Raw genomic sequence first — 19230 nt, 5'->3', positions numbered from 1 at the left:
GACAAATCGGACCAATTACTGCAGATTGGTGTTGCGCATTCCCAAAACAAAAATATGAAGAATATCATTAACCGTAATAGGAGAACCTTAATAGATAGATGGCCCAAAAATCTATGGAAGAAAAAAAATATTTTGAAGAATGTAAGTGACGAAATTCTTTCATGCTCCATTGATTTCTATAGACTCAAAACAGTTTGAACACCAACAACCCTTTGTGTTCCACAGGAAAAAAGAAAGCCATACAAGTTTGAACCAACATTAGGGTAAGCAAACGAAGACCGAATTTTCGTCTTTTAAGTCTACTATTTCTTTAAAGTTTCCTGTTTTGTCTACAGTCAATGAACATGCTTCTTAGGTCACTAAGGAACTTCGGGTGGAAAGGTGGATGAGTTCCAAGGAGACGGCAGAAAAAAATCACCTCAAAAGAATTTAGTTCAAAACCAAACTCATGGATGTAAACCACATGCAGACAAACTCACAAACACCTGCTGGCCACAGTCTCGTCTTCGTCAGCTTCAGACGGAAGCTTGCTGCAGTAAATCCAACCTTTATTAGACAGCCAGATGACCGTATATGAGAACGCTCCGAACCTGCACCGAGCCATGAAGACATACTCATACTAATATCTTCACCAGGAGCAGAAAAAGGCAGCAGGGTTTCAGTTAACATCTAAAAGAAAAATATTCAGACTGAATGGAAATTACAGGGGGATCTGAGGGGGTCAGACCACCATAATCTAAAATCTTTACCAACATTATAAATGTCTTTACTGTCAGTTTTTATCGATCTAACGTGTTCCTCGCTTAAAAAAAGTACTAACTGCTTTTAAAAAAATCACGCTGACCCCAAACATTTGAATATTAGTGTACATGTATATACATATGCATGTGAAATTCTTACTATTCCCTCTATTTACTGCCTTCAGGAAGCAATTAATGTATAGTGGCATGTGTGTTTGTATGTGTTTGAATATGTTTACGCATTTGTCCGGCTGAGCAGACATGCTGGCCTCCAAACTCCTACACAGTGGCTCATGCTCTGTTTACGTCTCGTGTGTATACATGCGTGTGTTGAAAATGACACAGCGCCAGTCTTCATTGTATAACTCTCCAGTCACAGTTCAACTCCATTCAGTGGCCCTGCCTATTTCCTCATGACAGCAGGCCTTGACTCTGTAACACCGCTTATAGTTATGTAATACTAAATTGCTAAGTCTCATCCAAACCTCGAACGTTTTGAACGTGAGGAATAGCTGTCAAAAATCAATGACAGGTTTCCACACAAGATTTCAGACAGCTGTACAATATAGTCACGAAGAATAAATGTTATCCACTTCTGCAACAACACGAGATAAGTAGAGAAGTCAAACGAGCCCATTCAAAAGCCATTACATATAATCTGATAATTACATATATAACTGTATATTGCATTCTAAACGCTGGCTGATAATCTGTCTGGTAACAATTTCTCATGCATACCTACTGTATACAAGTCCATTTAATGCAAAATCTTCCTTTTCCTCTCTTTGCATACAGTGCCATTTTACCAATTCTGAAAATCCCGGGGGGGAATACAAAAAAAACAGAGGTAACTAAACCTGTAATATAGGGTCACAGAATGAAAATACTGCGTGACGTCTGCGGTCAATCACAGGTAACGTATACTTTTCGTGCTGGCTGAAATACAGACACTCTCCATTCAAAACATAATTTTGTGAATGGCTTCTTTGTTCAGTGATGATCCAGTGATTCTCTGTTTAGTGGTAATTGGGCCAGGCTTTAATTCAGTCTGTGAAAGAAAACATTCAGAGCCTGCTGGATCCATCAAGACTACAGAACAGAATTTAAAGTCTGAGTATTTTTTGGAAGAATCTAAAATAAAAGATCAAATATAAATATAATAAAAAATATATAAAATATAAATAAAATATAAAAGATATTATTAATAGTCTAATTCACATTGTTATTTGTAAGACAAACTGAACCGTAGAACCGTGTTCATCCCACCTTGTTTACTAAGTCAAGGGGTCAAGGGTCAGCTAGGATGAACTAGTTAACCATGCTGGTGGAGTATCTTTTTAATCATGAATAATAATAATTACATGAAATATACTAGTATATTTTTATTTATTTATTCAAATATGTCGTTTTTTATATTTTTCATCATTAAAGGACATGCACTCTCCCACAGTCATTAATTTTTCTTTTCTTCCAGACAGATGATGAACCAAAGTCTGGGATCAGCCTCCCCCTTCACATACCCACACCAGGGCGTCTAAGGAAATGGCCTGTGCTTTTCTTCCTGTGGAGGAAAAACTCAATTTACCAGGGCCTATTTCTGCACAACATCAACAAAGCCTGCATGCCATGAGGCTTTGTGACAGTGTGAGACTTTATACCAAATTTGGAGAAAGACAGCACGAGCAACAAAACACTTTTCATGGAGGATCCAAAGAAGAGCATGAAACGAGCCTGTGTTTCATGGTGACTAATAACACCATCAGGATCCGCAGACGCCAATGGGAAACATCCACAGGAAACGCTTACTATAAATACATGCCCTTAGAGCTAACGTGCTGGTTTGGGACATGCTAAAAACCCATGTGTGCATGGACTTTGTTATTATTAACGAAGACAAGGCCGTTTTGCAATATATGTTTTCATCCACGAACGCCCACCTGTCTGGGTGCATGTATCCGCTTTACTGCACAGACACCATTGCTAAACCCTGCAGAGGAAATTTGCATATACTTGGTTTTTGGACATGAGACTGGGTATTGATTAGGACTGATAACAGGCTGGAATCGATTCCATCGAAGGGATTCGACTCACTTTTAACCTTTTCAATTCAATATGAGTAAATCGGATTACACTATTCAAGCTGTATGTTTTTGATACACAAAAAAAAAACGGTTAATAAGGGCAATGGAATTGACTCATTTTTAATAACCTTTTCAATGTAATAGACCTAAATCGGATTACACTGATCACACTGCATGTTTTTGATTCACTAAAAATAACCGGTTTATAAGAGCAATTTGTTTGTGAATCATATAGCAACAATGTTAAGATGCTAAACAGAACAAAGTCATTGATTATTAATCACGCTACCTAGATCATGCCATATATACTAAAAAGAACTAGTGGTATGTTTATGATTAACTAAAAAGAAGCAGTTCACAGTTGATCAAACTACACCGGTCATGCTCTAGGTTTTTAAGCCGCTAAAAATCAGTGCATAAGAGTCATCGGTTTGTGAATTGAAATACACTGATCACATTGCATGTTTAGATTAAAACTAAAAAGAACTGGTTAATAAGAGTCATCTGTTTATGAAACAGAATACACTCGTGTAGGTATACGCCTACTTTGCTACATCTAATTTACTCACAGTAGAAAAAGTAGTAGAAAAAACAAGCCAGTCCCTCTATTTTCCTCATTCAGTATTTTGCTTCTCTCCGAAGTACGTCAAAATCGGTCGCAAACTTCCAGTTCATGCAGACTTTATAACACTAAAAAAAAAACATACACTGGTCATGCTGCATGTTTTTGATTAACTAAAAAGAACTGGTTCAAGAGAGTCATCTGCCCATGAATCATACCATACTGGTCACGCAGTGTTTTTCCAGTAAAATAATCTGTTCATAAGAGTCATTTGTTTGTGAAATGGACTACACAACACAATAGGCTACACACTGCAAACAAGCTCATAATATACAAGTTGCTAAAAAAAAAATACACACAACTTCTGAAAACGTGAGAGAATATGACTACTCTTGGTCTAACCTTGCAAAGAGCAAGGCTATGCTGGTCCACGAGCTAAACCAGAACAAAAAAAAGCCAGGAATTGTTCTTCTAGCAGGTCTCGTCTTGTATTTGAGCAAAACTGACATGTGACCTCTTATTTTTAATCCCACTGCAACTCATGAGATTGATAAGTGCGACAGTTTGAGAGCCATGATTGTGTCGTATCGGTTCCCATGACAGACTGTCCAAGTGTCTCAATGACAAGCAAATGTACAGTGTAATAGCATTTCAAAGTGTCCTGTTATTTTATTCATAATAGCCAATTCAGTGTTACCGCATGTGCATTTCAAAGCTAATTGTTATGCATCAAGGGGTCAAAATCCCATTAAAGACTGGCGTTTGAATACCCATGGTGACTAAGCTGAATTTTAAACTGTGCGTTTTAAGCTCGGTCAGCATGCGTGGCACACACGACTGTGCTATTGATTCGAATTCTGTAGCGGGTTATTCAATAAAGCCAATTTTTACTGGATCTGATGCGATTGGGGATCTTGGAGCCTCAGACTTAGTCGCAATTGGACGCCGTCAGTGGAGGGAAAGGGAGAAAACAACTTTGTCTTTCCTTTTGGAAATCCCTAAAGACAGCTTGAATGTCAATGAAAAGGGCCGGCCAAAAGTGCCCCCTCCAAGTGCTCTGGGATCAATGCCATCTTTGTGTATGAATGAACAGTGGCCCTCACTAACCCCTTCAGCATGCCAGTCACTCTGCTGGAGGCCGGGACTAGTTAGCAGAGCACAAGAAACAGGGAAGATGGCACCAGAGGTCTGTCGCCGGTCACAGTGGAGTCACAAAGAACAATCCTGTAAAGGTTTGAGGTGAATCAGACTTTGCAAGGCATCATGGAGTCTGTCAATGAATACGAATTTGGGCTTAGCTTTAAAGGCTGTACTTGCAGTTTCCTGCTTTCAGGCGCTAGCCTTTAACTGACCCGTACGATGAAACGCTGCTCGTTCAATTTGTCTCCTGGGTTGGACTGTTGATTATTTGTGGATTGAATAACAAATCAGAGATAAAGAAGCACTGCCGCCAGGACTGGCAAAGAACTGACAAAATCCCCAAACTGTTTCGAGCATCAGGTCTAAAATGAATCATGATTTCCTACATGCATCCCAGAAATTGTGCTCAAGAAAAATATTATCATGTTTCAAATAATGTGTAATTGATATAACCTTGGTATATTAGTTCAATTTGAAAGCTTCTCATTTGCAACTACATATACTACTAACTGCAAGGCTGTAAAGGTAGGTTTAGAGCTAATAGAATAATATACTGTCATATATTTATAAATAAAATGTTACCAAATCATCTGACCTATTTTCTTTACAAATCCTTGTTTTGTACTTCTAATTCTTGACTTCTAATTGTTATCTTCTCTATGTTTCAACTTTCTTCACTTCTCACAAATATGCATTTAAATATGCATTTTTTCTTAAAACGCTGTCATCAACAGGCCCGACATTTAGATACGGTTGGCATTTGGACAACGGGTTACAAACTTGTGGCACAATTTACAGTAAACTAAACAAAACACCAGCCATTGCACCTGATGTCTTTGTCCACACGCAAGCTAAAGGAAAAGGAGCGGATACGCTTCGTCATGATGATGGATTTGAAATTAAGGTCTCTGACTAATAAAATGATCCAGTTAGTAATGACTCAGAACCCAGGAGGAGAATACAAACGCATAATGTGCGTCACAGAAACATGGCTCTAATTCAGTGTGGTTTAGCTGGACATTTCATACAGACAGATATCGAAAGAAAGCAGGCGGTCTTGGCTATTTTGTAAATAACAAATTGTGCATTCTCAAGACATTTTACTGTCAATCCAGACTGGTGGCCTGAACACGAAGTCCTTGTTAAAAACGATTGACATAGAGTTTTTACAGACAGTACACCTCATTTGTGCCGAGATTTTCAAAAGCTATGGACAGTCACGCAGCCCACCAATAACAATAGCAACCTGGCGACCTCCGCCGATAAAATCACCGAACCGGGCTAGACTTACGCGTGTCTATATGTGATATCATCAAGAAACTTCATTGCTTTGCCTGCGCATCTCTCATATTAACTTGTCATTCCTCCGCTGTCTGCTTGTGTGAGGGAGCACATCATGAGATGGCTTTGTGGGGACGTAAGAGGAGGAAACACTTTGATATGCTATACAGGATATTGTGGAACTCAGTCACTGTACTACACACTATGCTAACTTTCACACAATGACTGTGAACTGTTGCCACAACAACAAACCAAAATAACAAAGGACACCAAGGACAGATTTGATTTATAGTGGCCGGTCGGTCTTTTCCACACTTCCTCCAGCTCACTGTTTCTAGCCACTCGCTTTCCACACCACACTGAGAATATTGGAGCATATGCCGTACACCTTACATTGGATTTTCCTGTTTTGTACTTTGGGGTCCAGGCATTTTAAGAAATTAATTTAATGTAAATATCTTCCAATATTCTACAATTATGCCTTGAGGTCAATACACAAAATTAACCAGCAAGTGTAGAGCTCACAATATAAATGAATAAAAAGCAGTGATGTCAAATGAGTAATCGCATTTCAAAATAAAAGCTTTTGTTTACATAATATCTGTGTGTGTTGTATATATTTATTATGTGTGTACTGTATAAATGCACACACACATGCATTTGTGTGTATAGCCAAATAAAAACCACAGTGTTATATACTTTTTGCAGTTGTGATCTCAAAAGTTCTCTAGGATTTGTAAATTCAAAGATATTCCAGATTTAAATAATGACCTGTCCATTTTGCACAAAATATGTGTGTGTACTGTGTATATTTATTATGTATATAAATACACACACACGTGTGTATATTTTTAAGAAAAATAATAATACAATAAAGAAAGAAATAAGAAATCATGCGTGCATCATGGATTACAAAATGTAATGTAAATGAAACACAAATGAAATGAAATGTGTATGTGTGTTTATGTATGTGTCTATTTTTTGTTTTGTTTTATTTTATTCTAGACATTCTGTGAAGCATGGTTTCTTTATATTTAAATAGAAATAAATCAAATACATTTAAGCACCTTAAATATAAGTGACATTTTTCTAACTAGGGTAACTAAATGGGGTTCATTTTGATTTCTTCTTCACTTTACGCACATAAATGATCATGACTGGTTGTTCATCATGTTGCTGCAACTGTAACACCATGCATGGGCTGCTGTTTCACGGGGCCACAGATGTCCAGTGGGTGCCGAATTAAAACTGGCCAAGCATAAATTCTTCTCCTACTAACAGCCCACAGTAAAACCTCATTGGAGACAAAGTATCGCCCAAAAATGTCATGATAGCCCATGCTTTTTTCCAAAAAAATTACCAAAAAACATCTGACAAATGGTTTCTTATTCAGCTGCTGTCTTCCAGAGCCTGATCTGAGACAGATGCCCTGGCATAGACTCTAGTCGTGTGGAGCGGCCCGTGTGCCTCCGCAGCCAGCTCTATGTGCAGGGGAAGCAGAGCACAATGTAAAAGGAGAGGAGGGGCAGGAAGGAAGGAAATCCTGCTCACGCTGACACAAAAGCTGAAGGAACTCACCGGCTAGAGCCCCTCGTAGCCCCCTGTGCACTCACAAACATGACACACAAGACTGCACACCAACGTAAGGGACACGGAGTGTAAAGCTCATTGTAAAACATGCATGAAGTTCGGTTTATATTCATTGTAATACCACGGTGGTCCCAGGGGGACCAAAACCAATTGCTTTGCATAAGCAAAACAATGCAATAAAACAATTTTTGGGGTGATGAGAGTTGAGTGAAAGTCCCAGAAGGCCATATAAACAAAATCACCTCAGACGAATTTAACTGCAAGCAAATGATGGAGGGCTTTCACAGGTGATAAGACGCCTATAGCTCCATCACGGAAACAAACAACCACAGGAAGGTCACAATTCCTCCCCACAAGCAACAACTTCCTTGTTCTTATGCACCATCATGTAAATTCAGACTGAATGCCGAACTTCACCTCTAAATTCCCTCAGGGCCACAGAAAGAATGTTCTCTTCCATGAATTGGACTGTCACTAGAATAGAAAAATGGCTGACACATTTTGCGCTCACGCTGTGCATTTAGAATGAGGCGACCTGCCCCGAGCCTCAGGGAGCTAGTTAAGCATACTGCTTAAAAGCAGCTCAGGATAAGATAAAGGAAGGCCTCCATTGGTTATAACGTCTGTCTGCGATGCATGAGAACTTCTATGACCTTACAGTGGAAAAAGAAAGCCAAACTCATTAGTAAGATTGGATCTTAATGATCCTCCGAGTAGCGTGGGGAAAATGCAACTCCTTGTAAACAAAGTATTGGGACATAATGGATGGAACATATGCAGGAGGTGAAGGCTGTAAAGATTGGCAAGAGACAGGGATAGAGAGCATGTTAAAGTGAAAAAGAAAGCAGTGCTAGCTTCTGATTGGCTGAAAAAGGGAAAAGGTGACAGTGATGGCTGAGTCAACCGAGTCTTCACTCCAATTAATCTTTTATTATACTTCCAGCCCTTTAAACTCAACATGTAGGGAGTCGTTTTTGTGTCTTTATTGTAGATCCTGTTTTGCAAACTTTTCTTTTGGTTGAATTCCAAAAGCCTACTTAATGTCTCAAATACTTAAAATAAAGATTAAGTGTTTTATCCTCTTTATCCCCCTTATTTTTTTGCCCCCTTAATAACTTCAAATCATTCAAGTGGAAACAGACCGATATAAAAAGCATCTGTCATTCATCCGTGATTGATGACCACACCCTTCGAGCTTAGTTTTTGTTTTCTTAATTTGCTTAAGTAAATATTAAGTAAAACACACTGATGTGCTTGCAAAAAGTTTTGCAGGCAAAACCGGAGAGCAAACGTTTTGAGACTTAAAAGTAGAAAATATTTCGAGGCTCAAACAAAAGTGTCAAAACGAAACTTTTTGGATCAACGCAAACAAACAATCGTTTGAGAGCAAATGTTTGAAACTAAAACAGAGTCAAACAACAGTCAAAACCAAACTAAGCACTGAGGGTATAACATTCAACACAGACTTAAAAAAAATTCAGCTAATGATAGTTTTGTTTGCTTTTTTGGGGGGGTGGGTGTACAATAATAAAAATACAAACAAAAAAACTCAGACATGAACCCATAGCCAAGGTTTTAGTGAGAACAATTAACCTCGATTTCTTAATTTCAACATATTCAAGAATGTTTTTCCCAAACTTTAAACCAACTTTTAAGTTGATCTTCACCCAATTATAGTTCTGCTAAATATGTTTGCCATTGAGAAATACGTGAAAAGGGCATGATGATCAAGCCCCCATGTTTCCAGAGCAACAGATGGATAAACCAGGATGCCAAGAGGAAGAGGTTGAGGATGGAGAACTGTGACCCCGAGGGATGGGGTTGCAGGGTTCACTGCCTGCCTGGGAAAAGATATAAACCCTCTCCCCGACCAGTGCTGGTCATGTGACACCAACAAATCAACAGGCCTCAGACTGACTGTAAATAAACAGAACAAGAGAAAAAGGAAAACAGAGCAATTTAAGCATACAAATGGATTATATAAGAAAATAATCAAGAAACAAAATGCATGAGAACCAAAGATTATGAGGCTATATACGAAAACGTTTTTAAGATAATGTAAAATAATCTTAAACCACCTTCTACGTGATTGAATGCATCTCAGATGTGTTTTACAGGCCATTTATACTTGGTCGCACTTGGGTTATTTTTTTTAGATCTGGAAAAGACTATTTGTAAATACTCAAATAGGCATTGGTTTAATTATTTAAGCCAGCCCTGTGTTTAATTTGTGTTTGTGGGTAAGCTTCTGCTATTTTTTGTTCTAATGAGTCAAACAGTAGAAATCCTGCATTGTCAAGTAACTTTGAAAACTGTACCACATCATCTTCAAACAAATTTCTAAATAGACCAAGAAATGTCTAAGGGGACTTTTACAACTCGTGTTTACCCCAAAAGCAAAATAAAAGTAATTGCAGTTTGTGGTGCAAAATCCCTTTTTGAAGTTTTATTATTAAGCATTAAAAAAGTACATTGGGTGGTCAATTCCTTCAAACCCACAGGGTATTGCGAAAGAAAAACGCTGCAGAGGGACCACTTAATCCAGAGCTAAGACTCCAGAGAACACATTATGCTGTTTTTCTACTGAAGTAGGACATGAAAGCTTTCCCCCTGTTTGCTCCTGTTTGATTCACTCTACAAGTACTGATGAACGCTCCTACTGGTCAGTTTTAATTTTTATCTGCATGTGTGACCCATATCATACGCGCAAGAGCATAAATAGTAAAATAGCTTAGAAATAAATCTCCTCGGTGAAGCACTTGTTACACAGGATCGTCATCCTTAGCCTCCAGTTAACAAATATAAACATTATCTGTAACCTCCCACTATCAGATCCTTATCAAGCTGTTGCGTAAGCCATTCTAGGGATATCTCAGAAAAGATCTTTTAAGAGACTTCCTCCATCTCATGCGAATTGCCAGACACTGTTCTTGGCTCATCTGATAGCCAGACACAACTGAGTAGCACGCCAAGTGAATGTCAGTTAGTGCATCTTGTATTTTACACTGAACACCAACTTTAAGAGCAATTCCTTTCCAAGAACAAACTAACCAACCATGAATGGGCTAAACTACGGTGTAGCCAACTCTCCCCTGGATTCAAACAAGGCAACTTATCTGCCATTGTTTCCTAATTTCTTCTAACCTCTCCGGAATTCCTCAGCCAGGAAATGTACTTTACAAACAGAGGGCAAAGAGCCCGGGCTTTCACGTCACAGTCCCCATCTCCTGGCAATACCTCCAGGCCGGTTCCACCGGGAGCCATATTGTCTGGAAGCGACCCCCTTCATCTAATTCTCACAAACACAAAATGCCCTCTGTTCAGCATGGCACCGGTCCTCTAGGCCCTCCGGGGCATGAAACACCACCCCCAACAGCCATTGTCCTCCACCGTGGCCTGTTGTTATCATCTAACTTCAATTCTGCACAGGCTTCCTTTAGCCCCCCAAACACTGCCCGTTTTTTTTTTGGTGTAGACATTGAGGAATTCTGGTTGGGCATTACTGTGCAAGATGATCGGTTGAAAGCGATCAGTCATAGACCCGCAGTGGCACCCATGGAGGCTTTGATCCTTGAGAGCATGTGGGTGATATTTCCCAGAGACATGGATTGATAAAGTTCCCTCCTTGACCTCCTAATCGCACTCGGGGGTATAACGGCACGCTTTCATCATCAAAAGAAGGACTTTTTCACCTCTGTTAGAATGAAGCAATCATGTTTAGCACTGGCAATAAAACAAACTCAAATGTTTGGCTGGAACGGTAAACCAATTGGGGATAATCTGAATAAACTGGCACTGTTAAATCAAAGTGTCTGAGGTTGCAAATCAGCTCAAAAACAGGCCAATTAAAACATGGCAGCAAGTCTCAAAACATTTCATTACACTCTTTTCCAAGTCACTGAAAGTACTGAATACATAGGAAAAAACACTTCTTTTAGTGCAATGGATGATTGACAGATGAGCGATCCAAATGTGGTCAATGATCTGGCCTGGTTTATAAAATAGTCATCATATTCTGGAGGTCTCTCTCCCAAATATGATCTCCACAGGCTAATGATTTATTTAATTGGACCAAAATGGTCTGAACAGAGTGATTTCATTTTGTCTAAATCAGTTTGGGAACCACTTGTGATACCGTCTCCAGATGGGGAATGTGAGCATGAAGAGTGGGAAACATGGGTCATTGCTACTTATCAATCATAACATGGATATCCATCACATGGATGTGTCATCTGGTGGTTCATTTAAGCTTGAATCATTTCAGACTTTATAAAACTCAATTTCATGCTCCCTTTGCTCATGTTTAAAGTTTTCAAACTTTAAACATGAATAAGCGGTTAGCCATTGATTTCCTTATTTAAATAATCTTTTGCTTACGTGCCCGAAAAGTTCTGCTTTACACAAACTAAAAAAATAATAATCTTTTCCTTTCCTTTCAGTCTTCAATTCCCCTATCGGACCCAATGGCTTACGGTTTTCTGTTCGTCCAGTAGAGGAAGAAATGATATTATTTGGTACAGTCCCGCAGTGTGCCAGTCTGGGGTTTTCACTTTCAGTCCACCTGCTTTGCCTCAGTTCTTGGCTAAGACTCAAAAGCATTTACCTATTCTGCTCACTGAGCCGGAGCAAATCATGGACAGATGCATCCCTGCTAGAGACATCCAGTATGGAGATTATAATCATGCATAATGTTTCGATAATTTTATCCTGTTTAGGATAAATTCTTTCAATTTAATTTGTAATATTCATCTGCAAGTTTCAGTGGTGGATATCTCAGTTGAGGTATGGAGACTTCTACTCAAGTCTTTGACTTCTGAGATGTTTCTCCTAAGAAAAAAAGACCACAATCCAATCTCGTGCTGAAATCGCATAAAGACATTCTTAATAATGCCTCAGATTTGCCAAGATACCTGCAATAAATTCTCAGCAAATCCAATGAGGCGAAACTGATAAACTACGCACAAATAAGCAACTGAGAGTTTGTCTCCTGAGCTATAAACCTTTGAGCAATGAACTTATTCCTCTGTGAATCCAAACACTGACTGGGGTCAACAGGAGCTGAAGAGAAGCACTTCGGTGCAGAAAAAAAAAAACAAGAAGCACACATTAAATTGAGACAAAATACTCTCTGCTTTTTCTTCTTAGATAGAGCTGCAAACCAGAACGATCAGCTGGATTGACAGGCATGGCACGGTCTGGGTTTCGAGGTTCACCACAAGACCTCTGATGCTGCTCATTCACTTCAAGCATACTAAACAGACGCGTTCTGTGCAGCCCGTTTCTGCAAAGGAGCGAAGCGACAGCAAAATAGAAACTTGGAACCAAATGAATGACTAAAAATCACGCATTTTTGCAAATAAGCATTCGTGCGTTTAATAAGAGACTTAAGTGTTTCAACAGCGATAAAAGTATTTTCATACTGCGCCAAAAAGACCCTACCTGACAGAGTAACTATAGCAACAGCGTGCCGTTCGCACGTTTTCTAGTTTCCACATCACAAAAGTTTAGTTCTTTGTTTAATAAGTCTTCTAAATAACTGTCGTTTAGCAGACTATAGTAAAGTCGCAACGCCTGTTTGTTTTCATGAATGAAATAAGCGGTCTACTGTAAAAGTGCACAAAGTTTAACGTTCATCACGCCGTTCAGCAAGAACTCGCTGACTCTTCTAAACTCTCACGCGCCCGGGAACTCAACATGATGCGCGCGCTTGGAGTCGCGTGCGTTTACGTGATTATAACCGGAGCGTCCCGGTCGGCTGTCCGAAAAGGTGGGCGATGCTTCCTTATCGACATTCGACAGATATGTAAAAATATCCCACGAAACAAGTCTCACTTACCGAGAGAAACTCCAGCGTCCCAACATAATCCCGTTCGGTCTTCAAAAGTTCGTTCAAAACACAAACTCGCAAACGGAGCTGTTTCTCTAAATCTTTCCCACTTTCGGCTCTGTGCTCGGCTTTGCTCTCCTCGGTCATTTCGACGGTCTTCTTGAGAGTCTTCAAAGTCTGCAAGAGGAGAAGTTTAAACGAATTGACGCCGACTGGAGGCTTGAAACATGATGGGAAAAGCAGCGGACGAGTTCACCAGAACAAATGAACGCAATTTAAAAACAATCTACCAATCGGCTGCATTCAGAAGCGGCGTCAAAGTTCAGCACTACTCTACGCGCCTGAGAAAAGTGTAGTAATGGCTTTTGGACATCAATCAAAAACTTTGCTCCATGTGACTCCCAAGACCTTCATCCTAAATCCAGCCTCCCTCCAGCATGAAAAGGACAGGAAATAAATGGCTGGGAATTCGTGCCAGCACAGTGGGGAAATGTTGATGACATTGGGGGTAATTACAATGCAAGCCTTTCCCAGACACCTATATTAGTTACATTACTTTGAAAAGCTGAACGACATTAAAGAGTTATGTAACAACACGCAATGATGTAATGATAACGTGGGGATAGGTTTAAAATTCTCCCACAGATTATTTAAGCTTTTTTTTTCATCTGAAATACTAAAGTGAGAAACGTGTGTTCTAACATTTTTTGCAATACAAAAGTAAAAGAAATGGAGCTTATATGCAACTGTTCAGGTTTTTTTTTACTTTAACATAAACCCATTAAAGTGTCTTACATGGCATGCCTCGATGAATCCATCTCCCACTTTCCCTGAAACCATTAAAGCGTTAGAAAGAGCGAAAAAGAAAAAGTTAAAAAGAAAATTCATCAGACATTACACAATATGTTCCCCTTTCAGAGGACTAAAATTTATCCTACGCTGCAAAAACAATTTTATTGTTGATATCGTTGAATCCCCCCAGTTTTTTCTAAACATGTTTAGTTCAATGCTTTACTTGCTGTTTCTTTGTAATTATGAAATGTTCATGCAACGTCTGACTGAAAATAGTTTCTACGCCATTTATTTCACTGTAAAAAAAACTACTAATCCCATGACTTTCTTGCTAATTAATGCAATAAAATTATAAGTATTATATATTATTTGTTTACAATTAACTTTAAAACATTATTGAATATTTCCAAAACAACCTATGACTCAAAACTTTATGTGTGTTAAAATATCTCTTTAAAATAATAATGGCGGGTTATTTATTTATTTAATTTTTTTTTGCAATGCTGCTGATATCCTGTACATATACATATATTACATGCTTTATTTTCATGACAGGGTTTCATCCACTTTTATTTGTCATAGCTGAGCCCTTTCCTCGGCTCTACAGGATGATATTTGACTCTGAAGCAAGGAGGTCTCTGAAATATGGCCTGTGCTCTTGTGTTCTCAGCACCGGTCTGCTTACTTTCCTCTGCGGACCGAGTGTTTGCCCTGTGCGGTGTCTGCCAAATTGAAATAGCTCAATAAAATTTGATCAGCCGAGCCAAATATTTAATATTGCCCAGTTATTGACTCGCTGAGCACAGTATCCTCTGGAGAAGCTCCGCTGTGGTCAAATTAGAGATCATCTACTGGCCTGGGTTAAAATGTTTTGACGTGAACAGAGACATGTTTAGTTTATGAAGACATGGGATACAGCAGCATCAGAATCAGAGTGAGTGAGAGGATGTGACACTGCTTTATTGCTAGCAGAGACTGCCCTCTAGTGTTACGTCTAAAACACATGGACTTGAACTCTGCCATATATATATATATATATATATATATATATATATATATATATATATATATATATATATATATATATATATATATATATATATATATAAAAACAAAAAATTTAATAACAACCAATTAGTCTTTGGGGTGAAAGTAATTTATCTTTTAATGTGTCATGCATTTATTTTTGTTGTAAATATGCCTGACAAGATTGTTACACTGAAAGCAGGGAAAATATTGTGATAGTGTGATATAGTGTGATATTTACTTTTGGCTCAGAAAAACTAAATTGAAATCAATTTAAACAATTTTTCTTTCAAAAACAAAAGTTCTTTCAACTTTTAATTTAAAGCAGTATATACATAATACACTTATATCTTTAATTTAATTCCCATTAAATGAAATAACGGAACATAAACATATTAGAAGTAAATTTAACTTTTGTATCTGTACTATATATATGTGTGTGTGTATGTGTGTGTGTACAATTGTAATTAAATATTATTATCACTATTTTTATTATTATTAAATAATTACTATTAATACATTTCTAGTAATACATAAAAACTAATATGCTAATATGTCAAGTTAATTCCTATTAATTAATATCAGAAGTAAAATTATATCTTTCATGCTTGTCTTTATTTATAAAGTTTCAATGTATTAAGCAAATATATTCATGCTTTTACAGAATCCTCAAAATGCTGTACATTACAGTGTTGAAATAACATATTGATTAAATTATTACTGCCTTTAGTTATTATTTTGGAATAAATGCACTAATAAACAAAATAGCCTAATAAACACATTGTTAATTTTAAAAAAAAAAAACTATTTTATTAGTGTAATAAAATTTAACTGAGTCTTTTTTTTTTAATGTGAGACTTTCTGCATTTAGAAGTTAGATCTATTATAACATAATTTGTTTGCGGATGCCGCCTAATTCGATTTTTATTGTATTTTTTTTTTTTTAATGAAATGAAATGTATACACAAGTGTCCTGACCAGTAGATGGCAGCTTTGTCACGAGAGGAGGAGTCCAAACGGCTCTCGTCGAACAGCACTTACAAGCAGCATTGATCTTACAAACAATGGCATGCTAGATAACGTCTAAATGAAAATGCAGGGATTCACTGATGGTAATGGATGGAGAATAATTGAATTAGCTGGGTATAAAAACAACAGAAGTCAATGTAGCCCCAGCCATGATAGGAAAACAAATGTAAACAAAAAAACCTTTTCTGCTGAATTTCAGAAGAAGCTTTATACTGTTATCTACCGTTAGCCTTTAAAATAATCAGAATTAGTGTTGTGTGTGTGTGTGTGTGTGTGTAAATATTTTTTTTAGATATATACATGTATGTGTGTGTATTTCTACATAAATACACACAGTACTCACATATATCATTTTTATTTTGGATGTAATTAATTGCAGTTGATTCGACAGCAGCAATAACATTTATTTATTACAGTATCGTGATAAATTCTTACACAAACTCTCTCCCGTAATTTTTTCTTTTTTTTTTAGGGGGGAATCACAGACAACGACAGAATCCCATTTCCCTTCTTTTATATTAAACACAACCCCATCTCCAACAACTGCAAACATCTACAGTGGAATTTATCTGACCCCTGACTGCGGAGAAAAAACATTTTCAGGGCCGTGACAGATAAAGTGCTATATAAATACGGGCATGTTTCTTCAAATTCATATTTCTCTGTCTCAGTTCACTTCACCCCCACATCTTATTCCAGTAGTCTGAGGGCACATGTCTTAATGTCTTCAGTCACACGAGACCGATGACTCTTCTTTAACGCGAGCACAGTAAATCTCCCTCCATGCCTCAGAGAAAGAAGTGTGACTCTTTATATACAGATCTGTGGGTTGAATCTTTCAGGTATCTTGGGACTACACTCAGAATCCAGGACAGGTGTCCGAGATTAAATAACAGACGGTTACTATAGTTCCTGCGGGTCAAAACAAATATGATCACATCTACACACACATCTTTTCACACCCTGCCTCTGTGAATATTTTCATGCACTAGTATGGATTCAACTGAAGGCCAAAAACAACAGTAGGAAAACCAGGTTTTGAACAAATACAGCCGTGCAAAACAAAACAAGGTGAAGTTTTCCCGCCCAAGTCAATAGATCATAAGCAGCAAAAAAAAAAAAAAATTCTGATCTCTTTGATTTAGTTGGGTCAGATTTTACTTGCATTGTCATTATGTATGTATGTATTTATTTATTCATTCATTCATTCATTGATTTGTTTGATTGCTAACAATGGATTTTATGTTTGCTACAAATGTTTATATATTTTTAAATATATTTATATTTTTCATAATTTGTAATAGTACGTTCTTGTTCCCATTTTTACCAAAAGTAATTTTGCAATGACACAAACTTTTCAACACATTGTTATTAAAGTGCTCTATAATGGGTGATGATTATTTTGGTTTATTTTTAATATTTTGGTCCCCCAATGCTAATGTTTTATATTGATGTCAACATAAAATGGCTTGGGATTTGTTTAAAAAGTGACTCGTTCTCGATGATTCAGAGCTGACTCTTTCTTTTGAGACACAGTGACTTTACACACATTGTGCTTTAAAACAGATTTAAAACTGCAGGATGTTTTCATTCACTTAAGTTACACGCTGCATGAAAGCTCATTTTCAATAATCCGTAATAAGGGTCTCCAAAAATTAAGTCTCAGTCGTTTTGCATGATGCTGTTGATAAAAGCAACAGCAGAATTTGCAGCAAAAATATAATCAATAAGATGAGGTGCATACTGTATATCGCTCTATGAAGACTAAATAGAAAAACTAAATATGAATCAGAATATGCTTAACGGTGGGAATAAAATATAGGCTAGATAAAATATAGTTTTATAGAAGGTCCAAACACGTAACTTATGTCCTATACAGAGCCGAATTATTGTGAAATCTTGTGGCGTCTTCTTCTTAACTCTGTTTTTTTTTTTTCTGCTTTCATCTTCTGAGGTTCAGCAGCAGATAATGACAGAAGATCTGTCTCCACTAGAGCGGGAAGATCAGTAGGAGGAGTGGGAGGGATGGCTCTCGAGAAAGTAAATTGTCTTCGCCCTCCACAGGTAATTTTATGCTAGTTTTGTCTTACTGATCCATTTTCTTCTCAAGCCAACTCTCTCTCTCTCTCTCTCTCTCTCTTAATGGGACACAGATCTTGAGTGAGAAATGTGCAGCACTATAACAAAGCCCAATCTCCCATAAATCAGCAGCCCGGGATGACAACTATGTTCCTCGCGACTATGATATCACCCCATTGTGGCTGTTTGAAGATGATACAAATGTGTTTTCATTTGATTCTCGCCCGCGGCTTTCACATTTTTTTGGGAGACAGTGACCCTTTTTTAGCATTTTTTAGCACCGGGGATTCACTTGCTGGTTTCTATTACATAATGACTTCACACAAGTTTCACTTTGATTGAGATGTATGGAGGGCAATAAAAGAATGAATAGATTTAAAATCTCGACAAATGAATGTCTGTGGAACACGTGTGCTCCAAAAGTAAAGGGATCGGCAAAAAAATAAGAGTAATAAAACTTAGCATTTATTGTAAAAAGAGTATTCGGAGAATGAGCTGTGATTGGATGCAAACAATGCACTTAAAATGAATTGGTTATCCTTTTAAAATGCCAAAAACTAATTATATTCATCCCATTAACAGTTATCATAGGATCCATATATGCATGGCTTATACTTATGAACAAACATTGGTACCTTATTCAGAGAGTAGCTGTTAAAAAAGTACTTCTTCCTAATCTCCAGACTTGAAATAAAGGTGTTTCAAATGTTCCCTGACAGCATCCCTGCAATCAGAGGCTTCAACAAACCACCTTCAGTATATAACCACCAACCCTATTTATTCATTTATTTATTTAAACATCTCCGGTCCTCCACAAACCATGAACACGATCTGCTTTCGTTAGCGACAAAGTCATGAATATGCTACTGTATGCCGACCTGTCCATATTCCTCAAAAACACGTCAGAGCTGTTTTTCTTGAGTGCAAACCTCAACCGCCGGTCAGAAATACGATTCTGTTGGGCAGCCCATGTGGGAAGCTGGTAAACGTCTATTTTTGTTATTGCTGAACGCAGGGGTTTTCGTGATTCTTTTCGGTGGGCTGGCTAATTGCACTCGAGGACAAAAATTACGGTGGACATCG

At 37.8% G+C, this 19230-nt stretch overlaps 1 protein-coding gene across 3 annotated transcripts in view; it reads right to left on the bottom strand.

The window, feature by feature from the left end:
- The window catches only part of prex2 (phosphatidylinositol-3,4,5-trisphosphate-dependent Rac exchange factor 2), a 108137-nt gene extending 94449 nt beyond the window's left edge, over positions 1-13688 (bottom strand). The window contains exons 1-2 of one of the 3 annotated variants that reach the window (XM_043226723.1): positions 13512-13685; positions 13231-13398 (exon numbers count right to left, since the gene is read on the bottom strand). In XM_043226723.1, coding sequence (XP_043082658.1) covers positions 13231-13368 — 138 coding nt within the window. In that variant the 5' untranslated portion in view covers positions 13369-13398; positions 13512-13685. Of the gene's footprint in view, positions 1-13230 lie in introns of all 3 variants that reach the window. The other 2 variants (XM_043226724.1, XM_043226722.1) reach the window with 2 other exon arrangements.
- Between the last annotated feature and the right edge of the window lie 5542 nt (positions 13689-19230).

This window comes from Puntigrus tetrazona, chromosome 24 (genome assembly GCF_018831695.1).
Source record: "Puntigrus tetrazona isolate hp1 chromosome 24, ASM1883169v1, whole genome shotgun sequence".
Classification (NCBI taxonomy): domain Eukaryota; kingdom Metazoa; phylum Chordata; class Actinopteri; order Cypriniformes; family Cyprinidae; genus Puntigrus; species Puntigrus tetrazona.
This window is presented reverse-complemented; position numbering and strand designations above follow the sequence as displayed.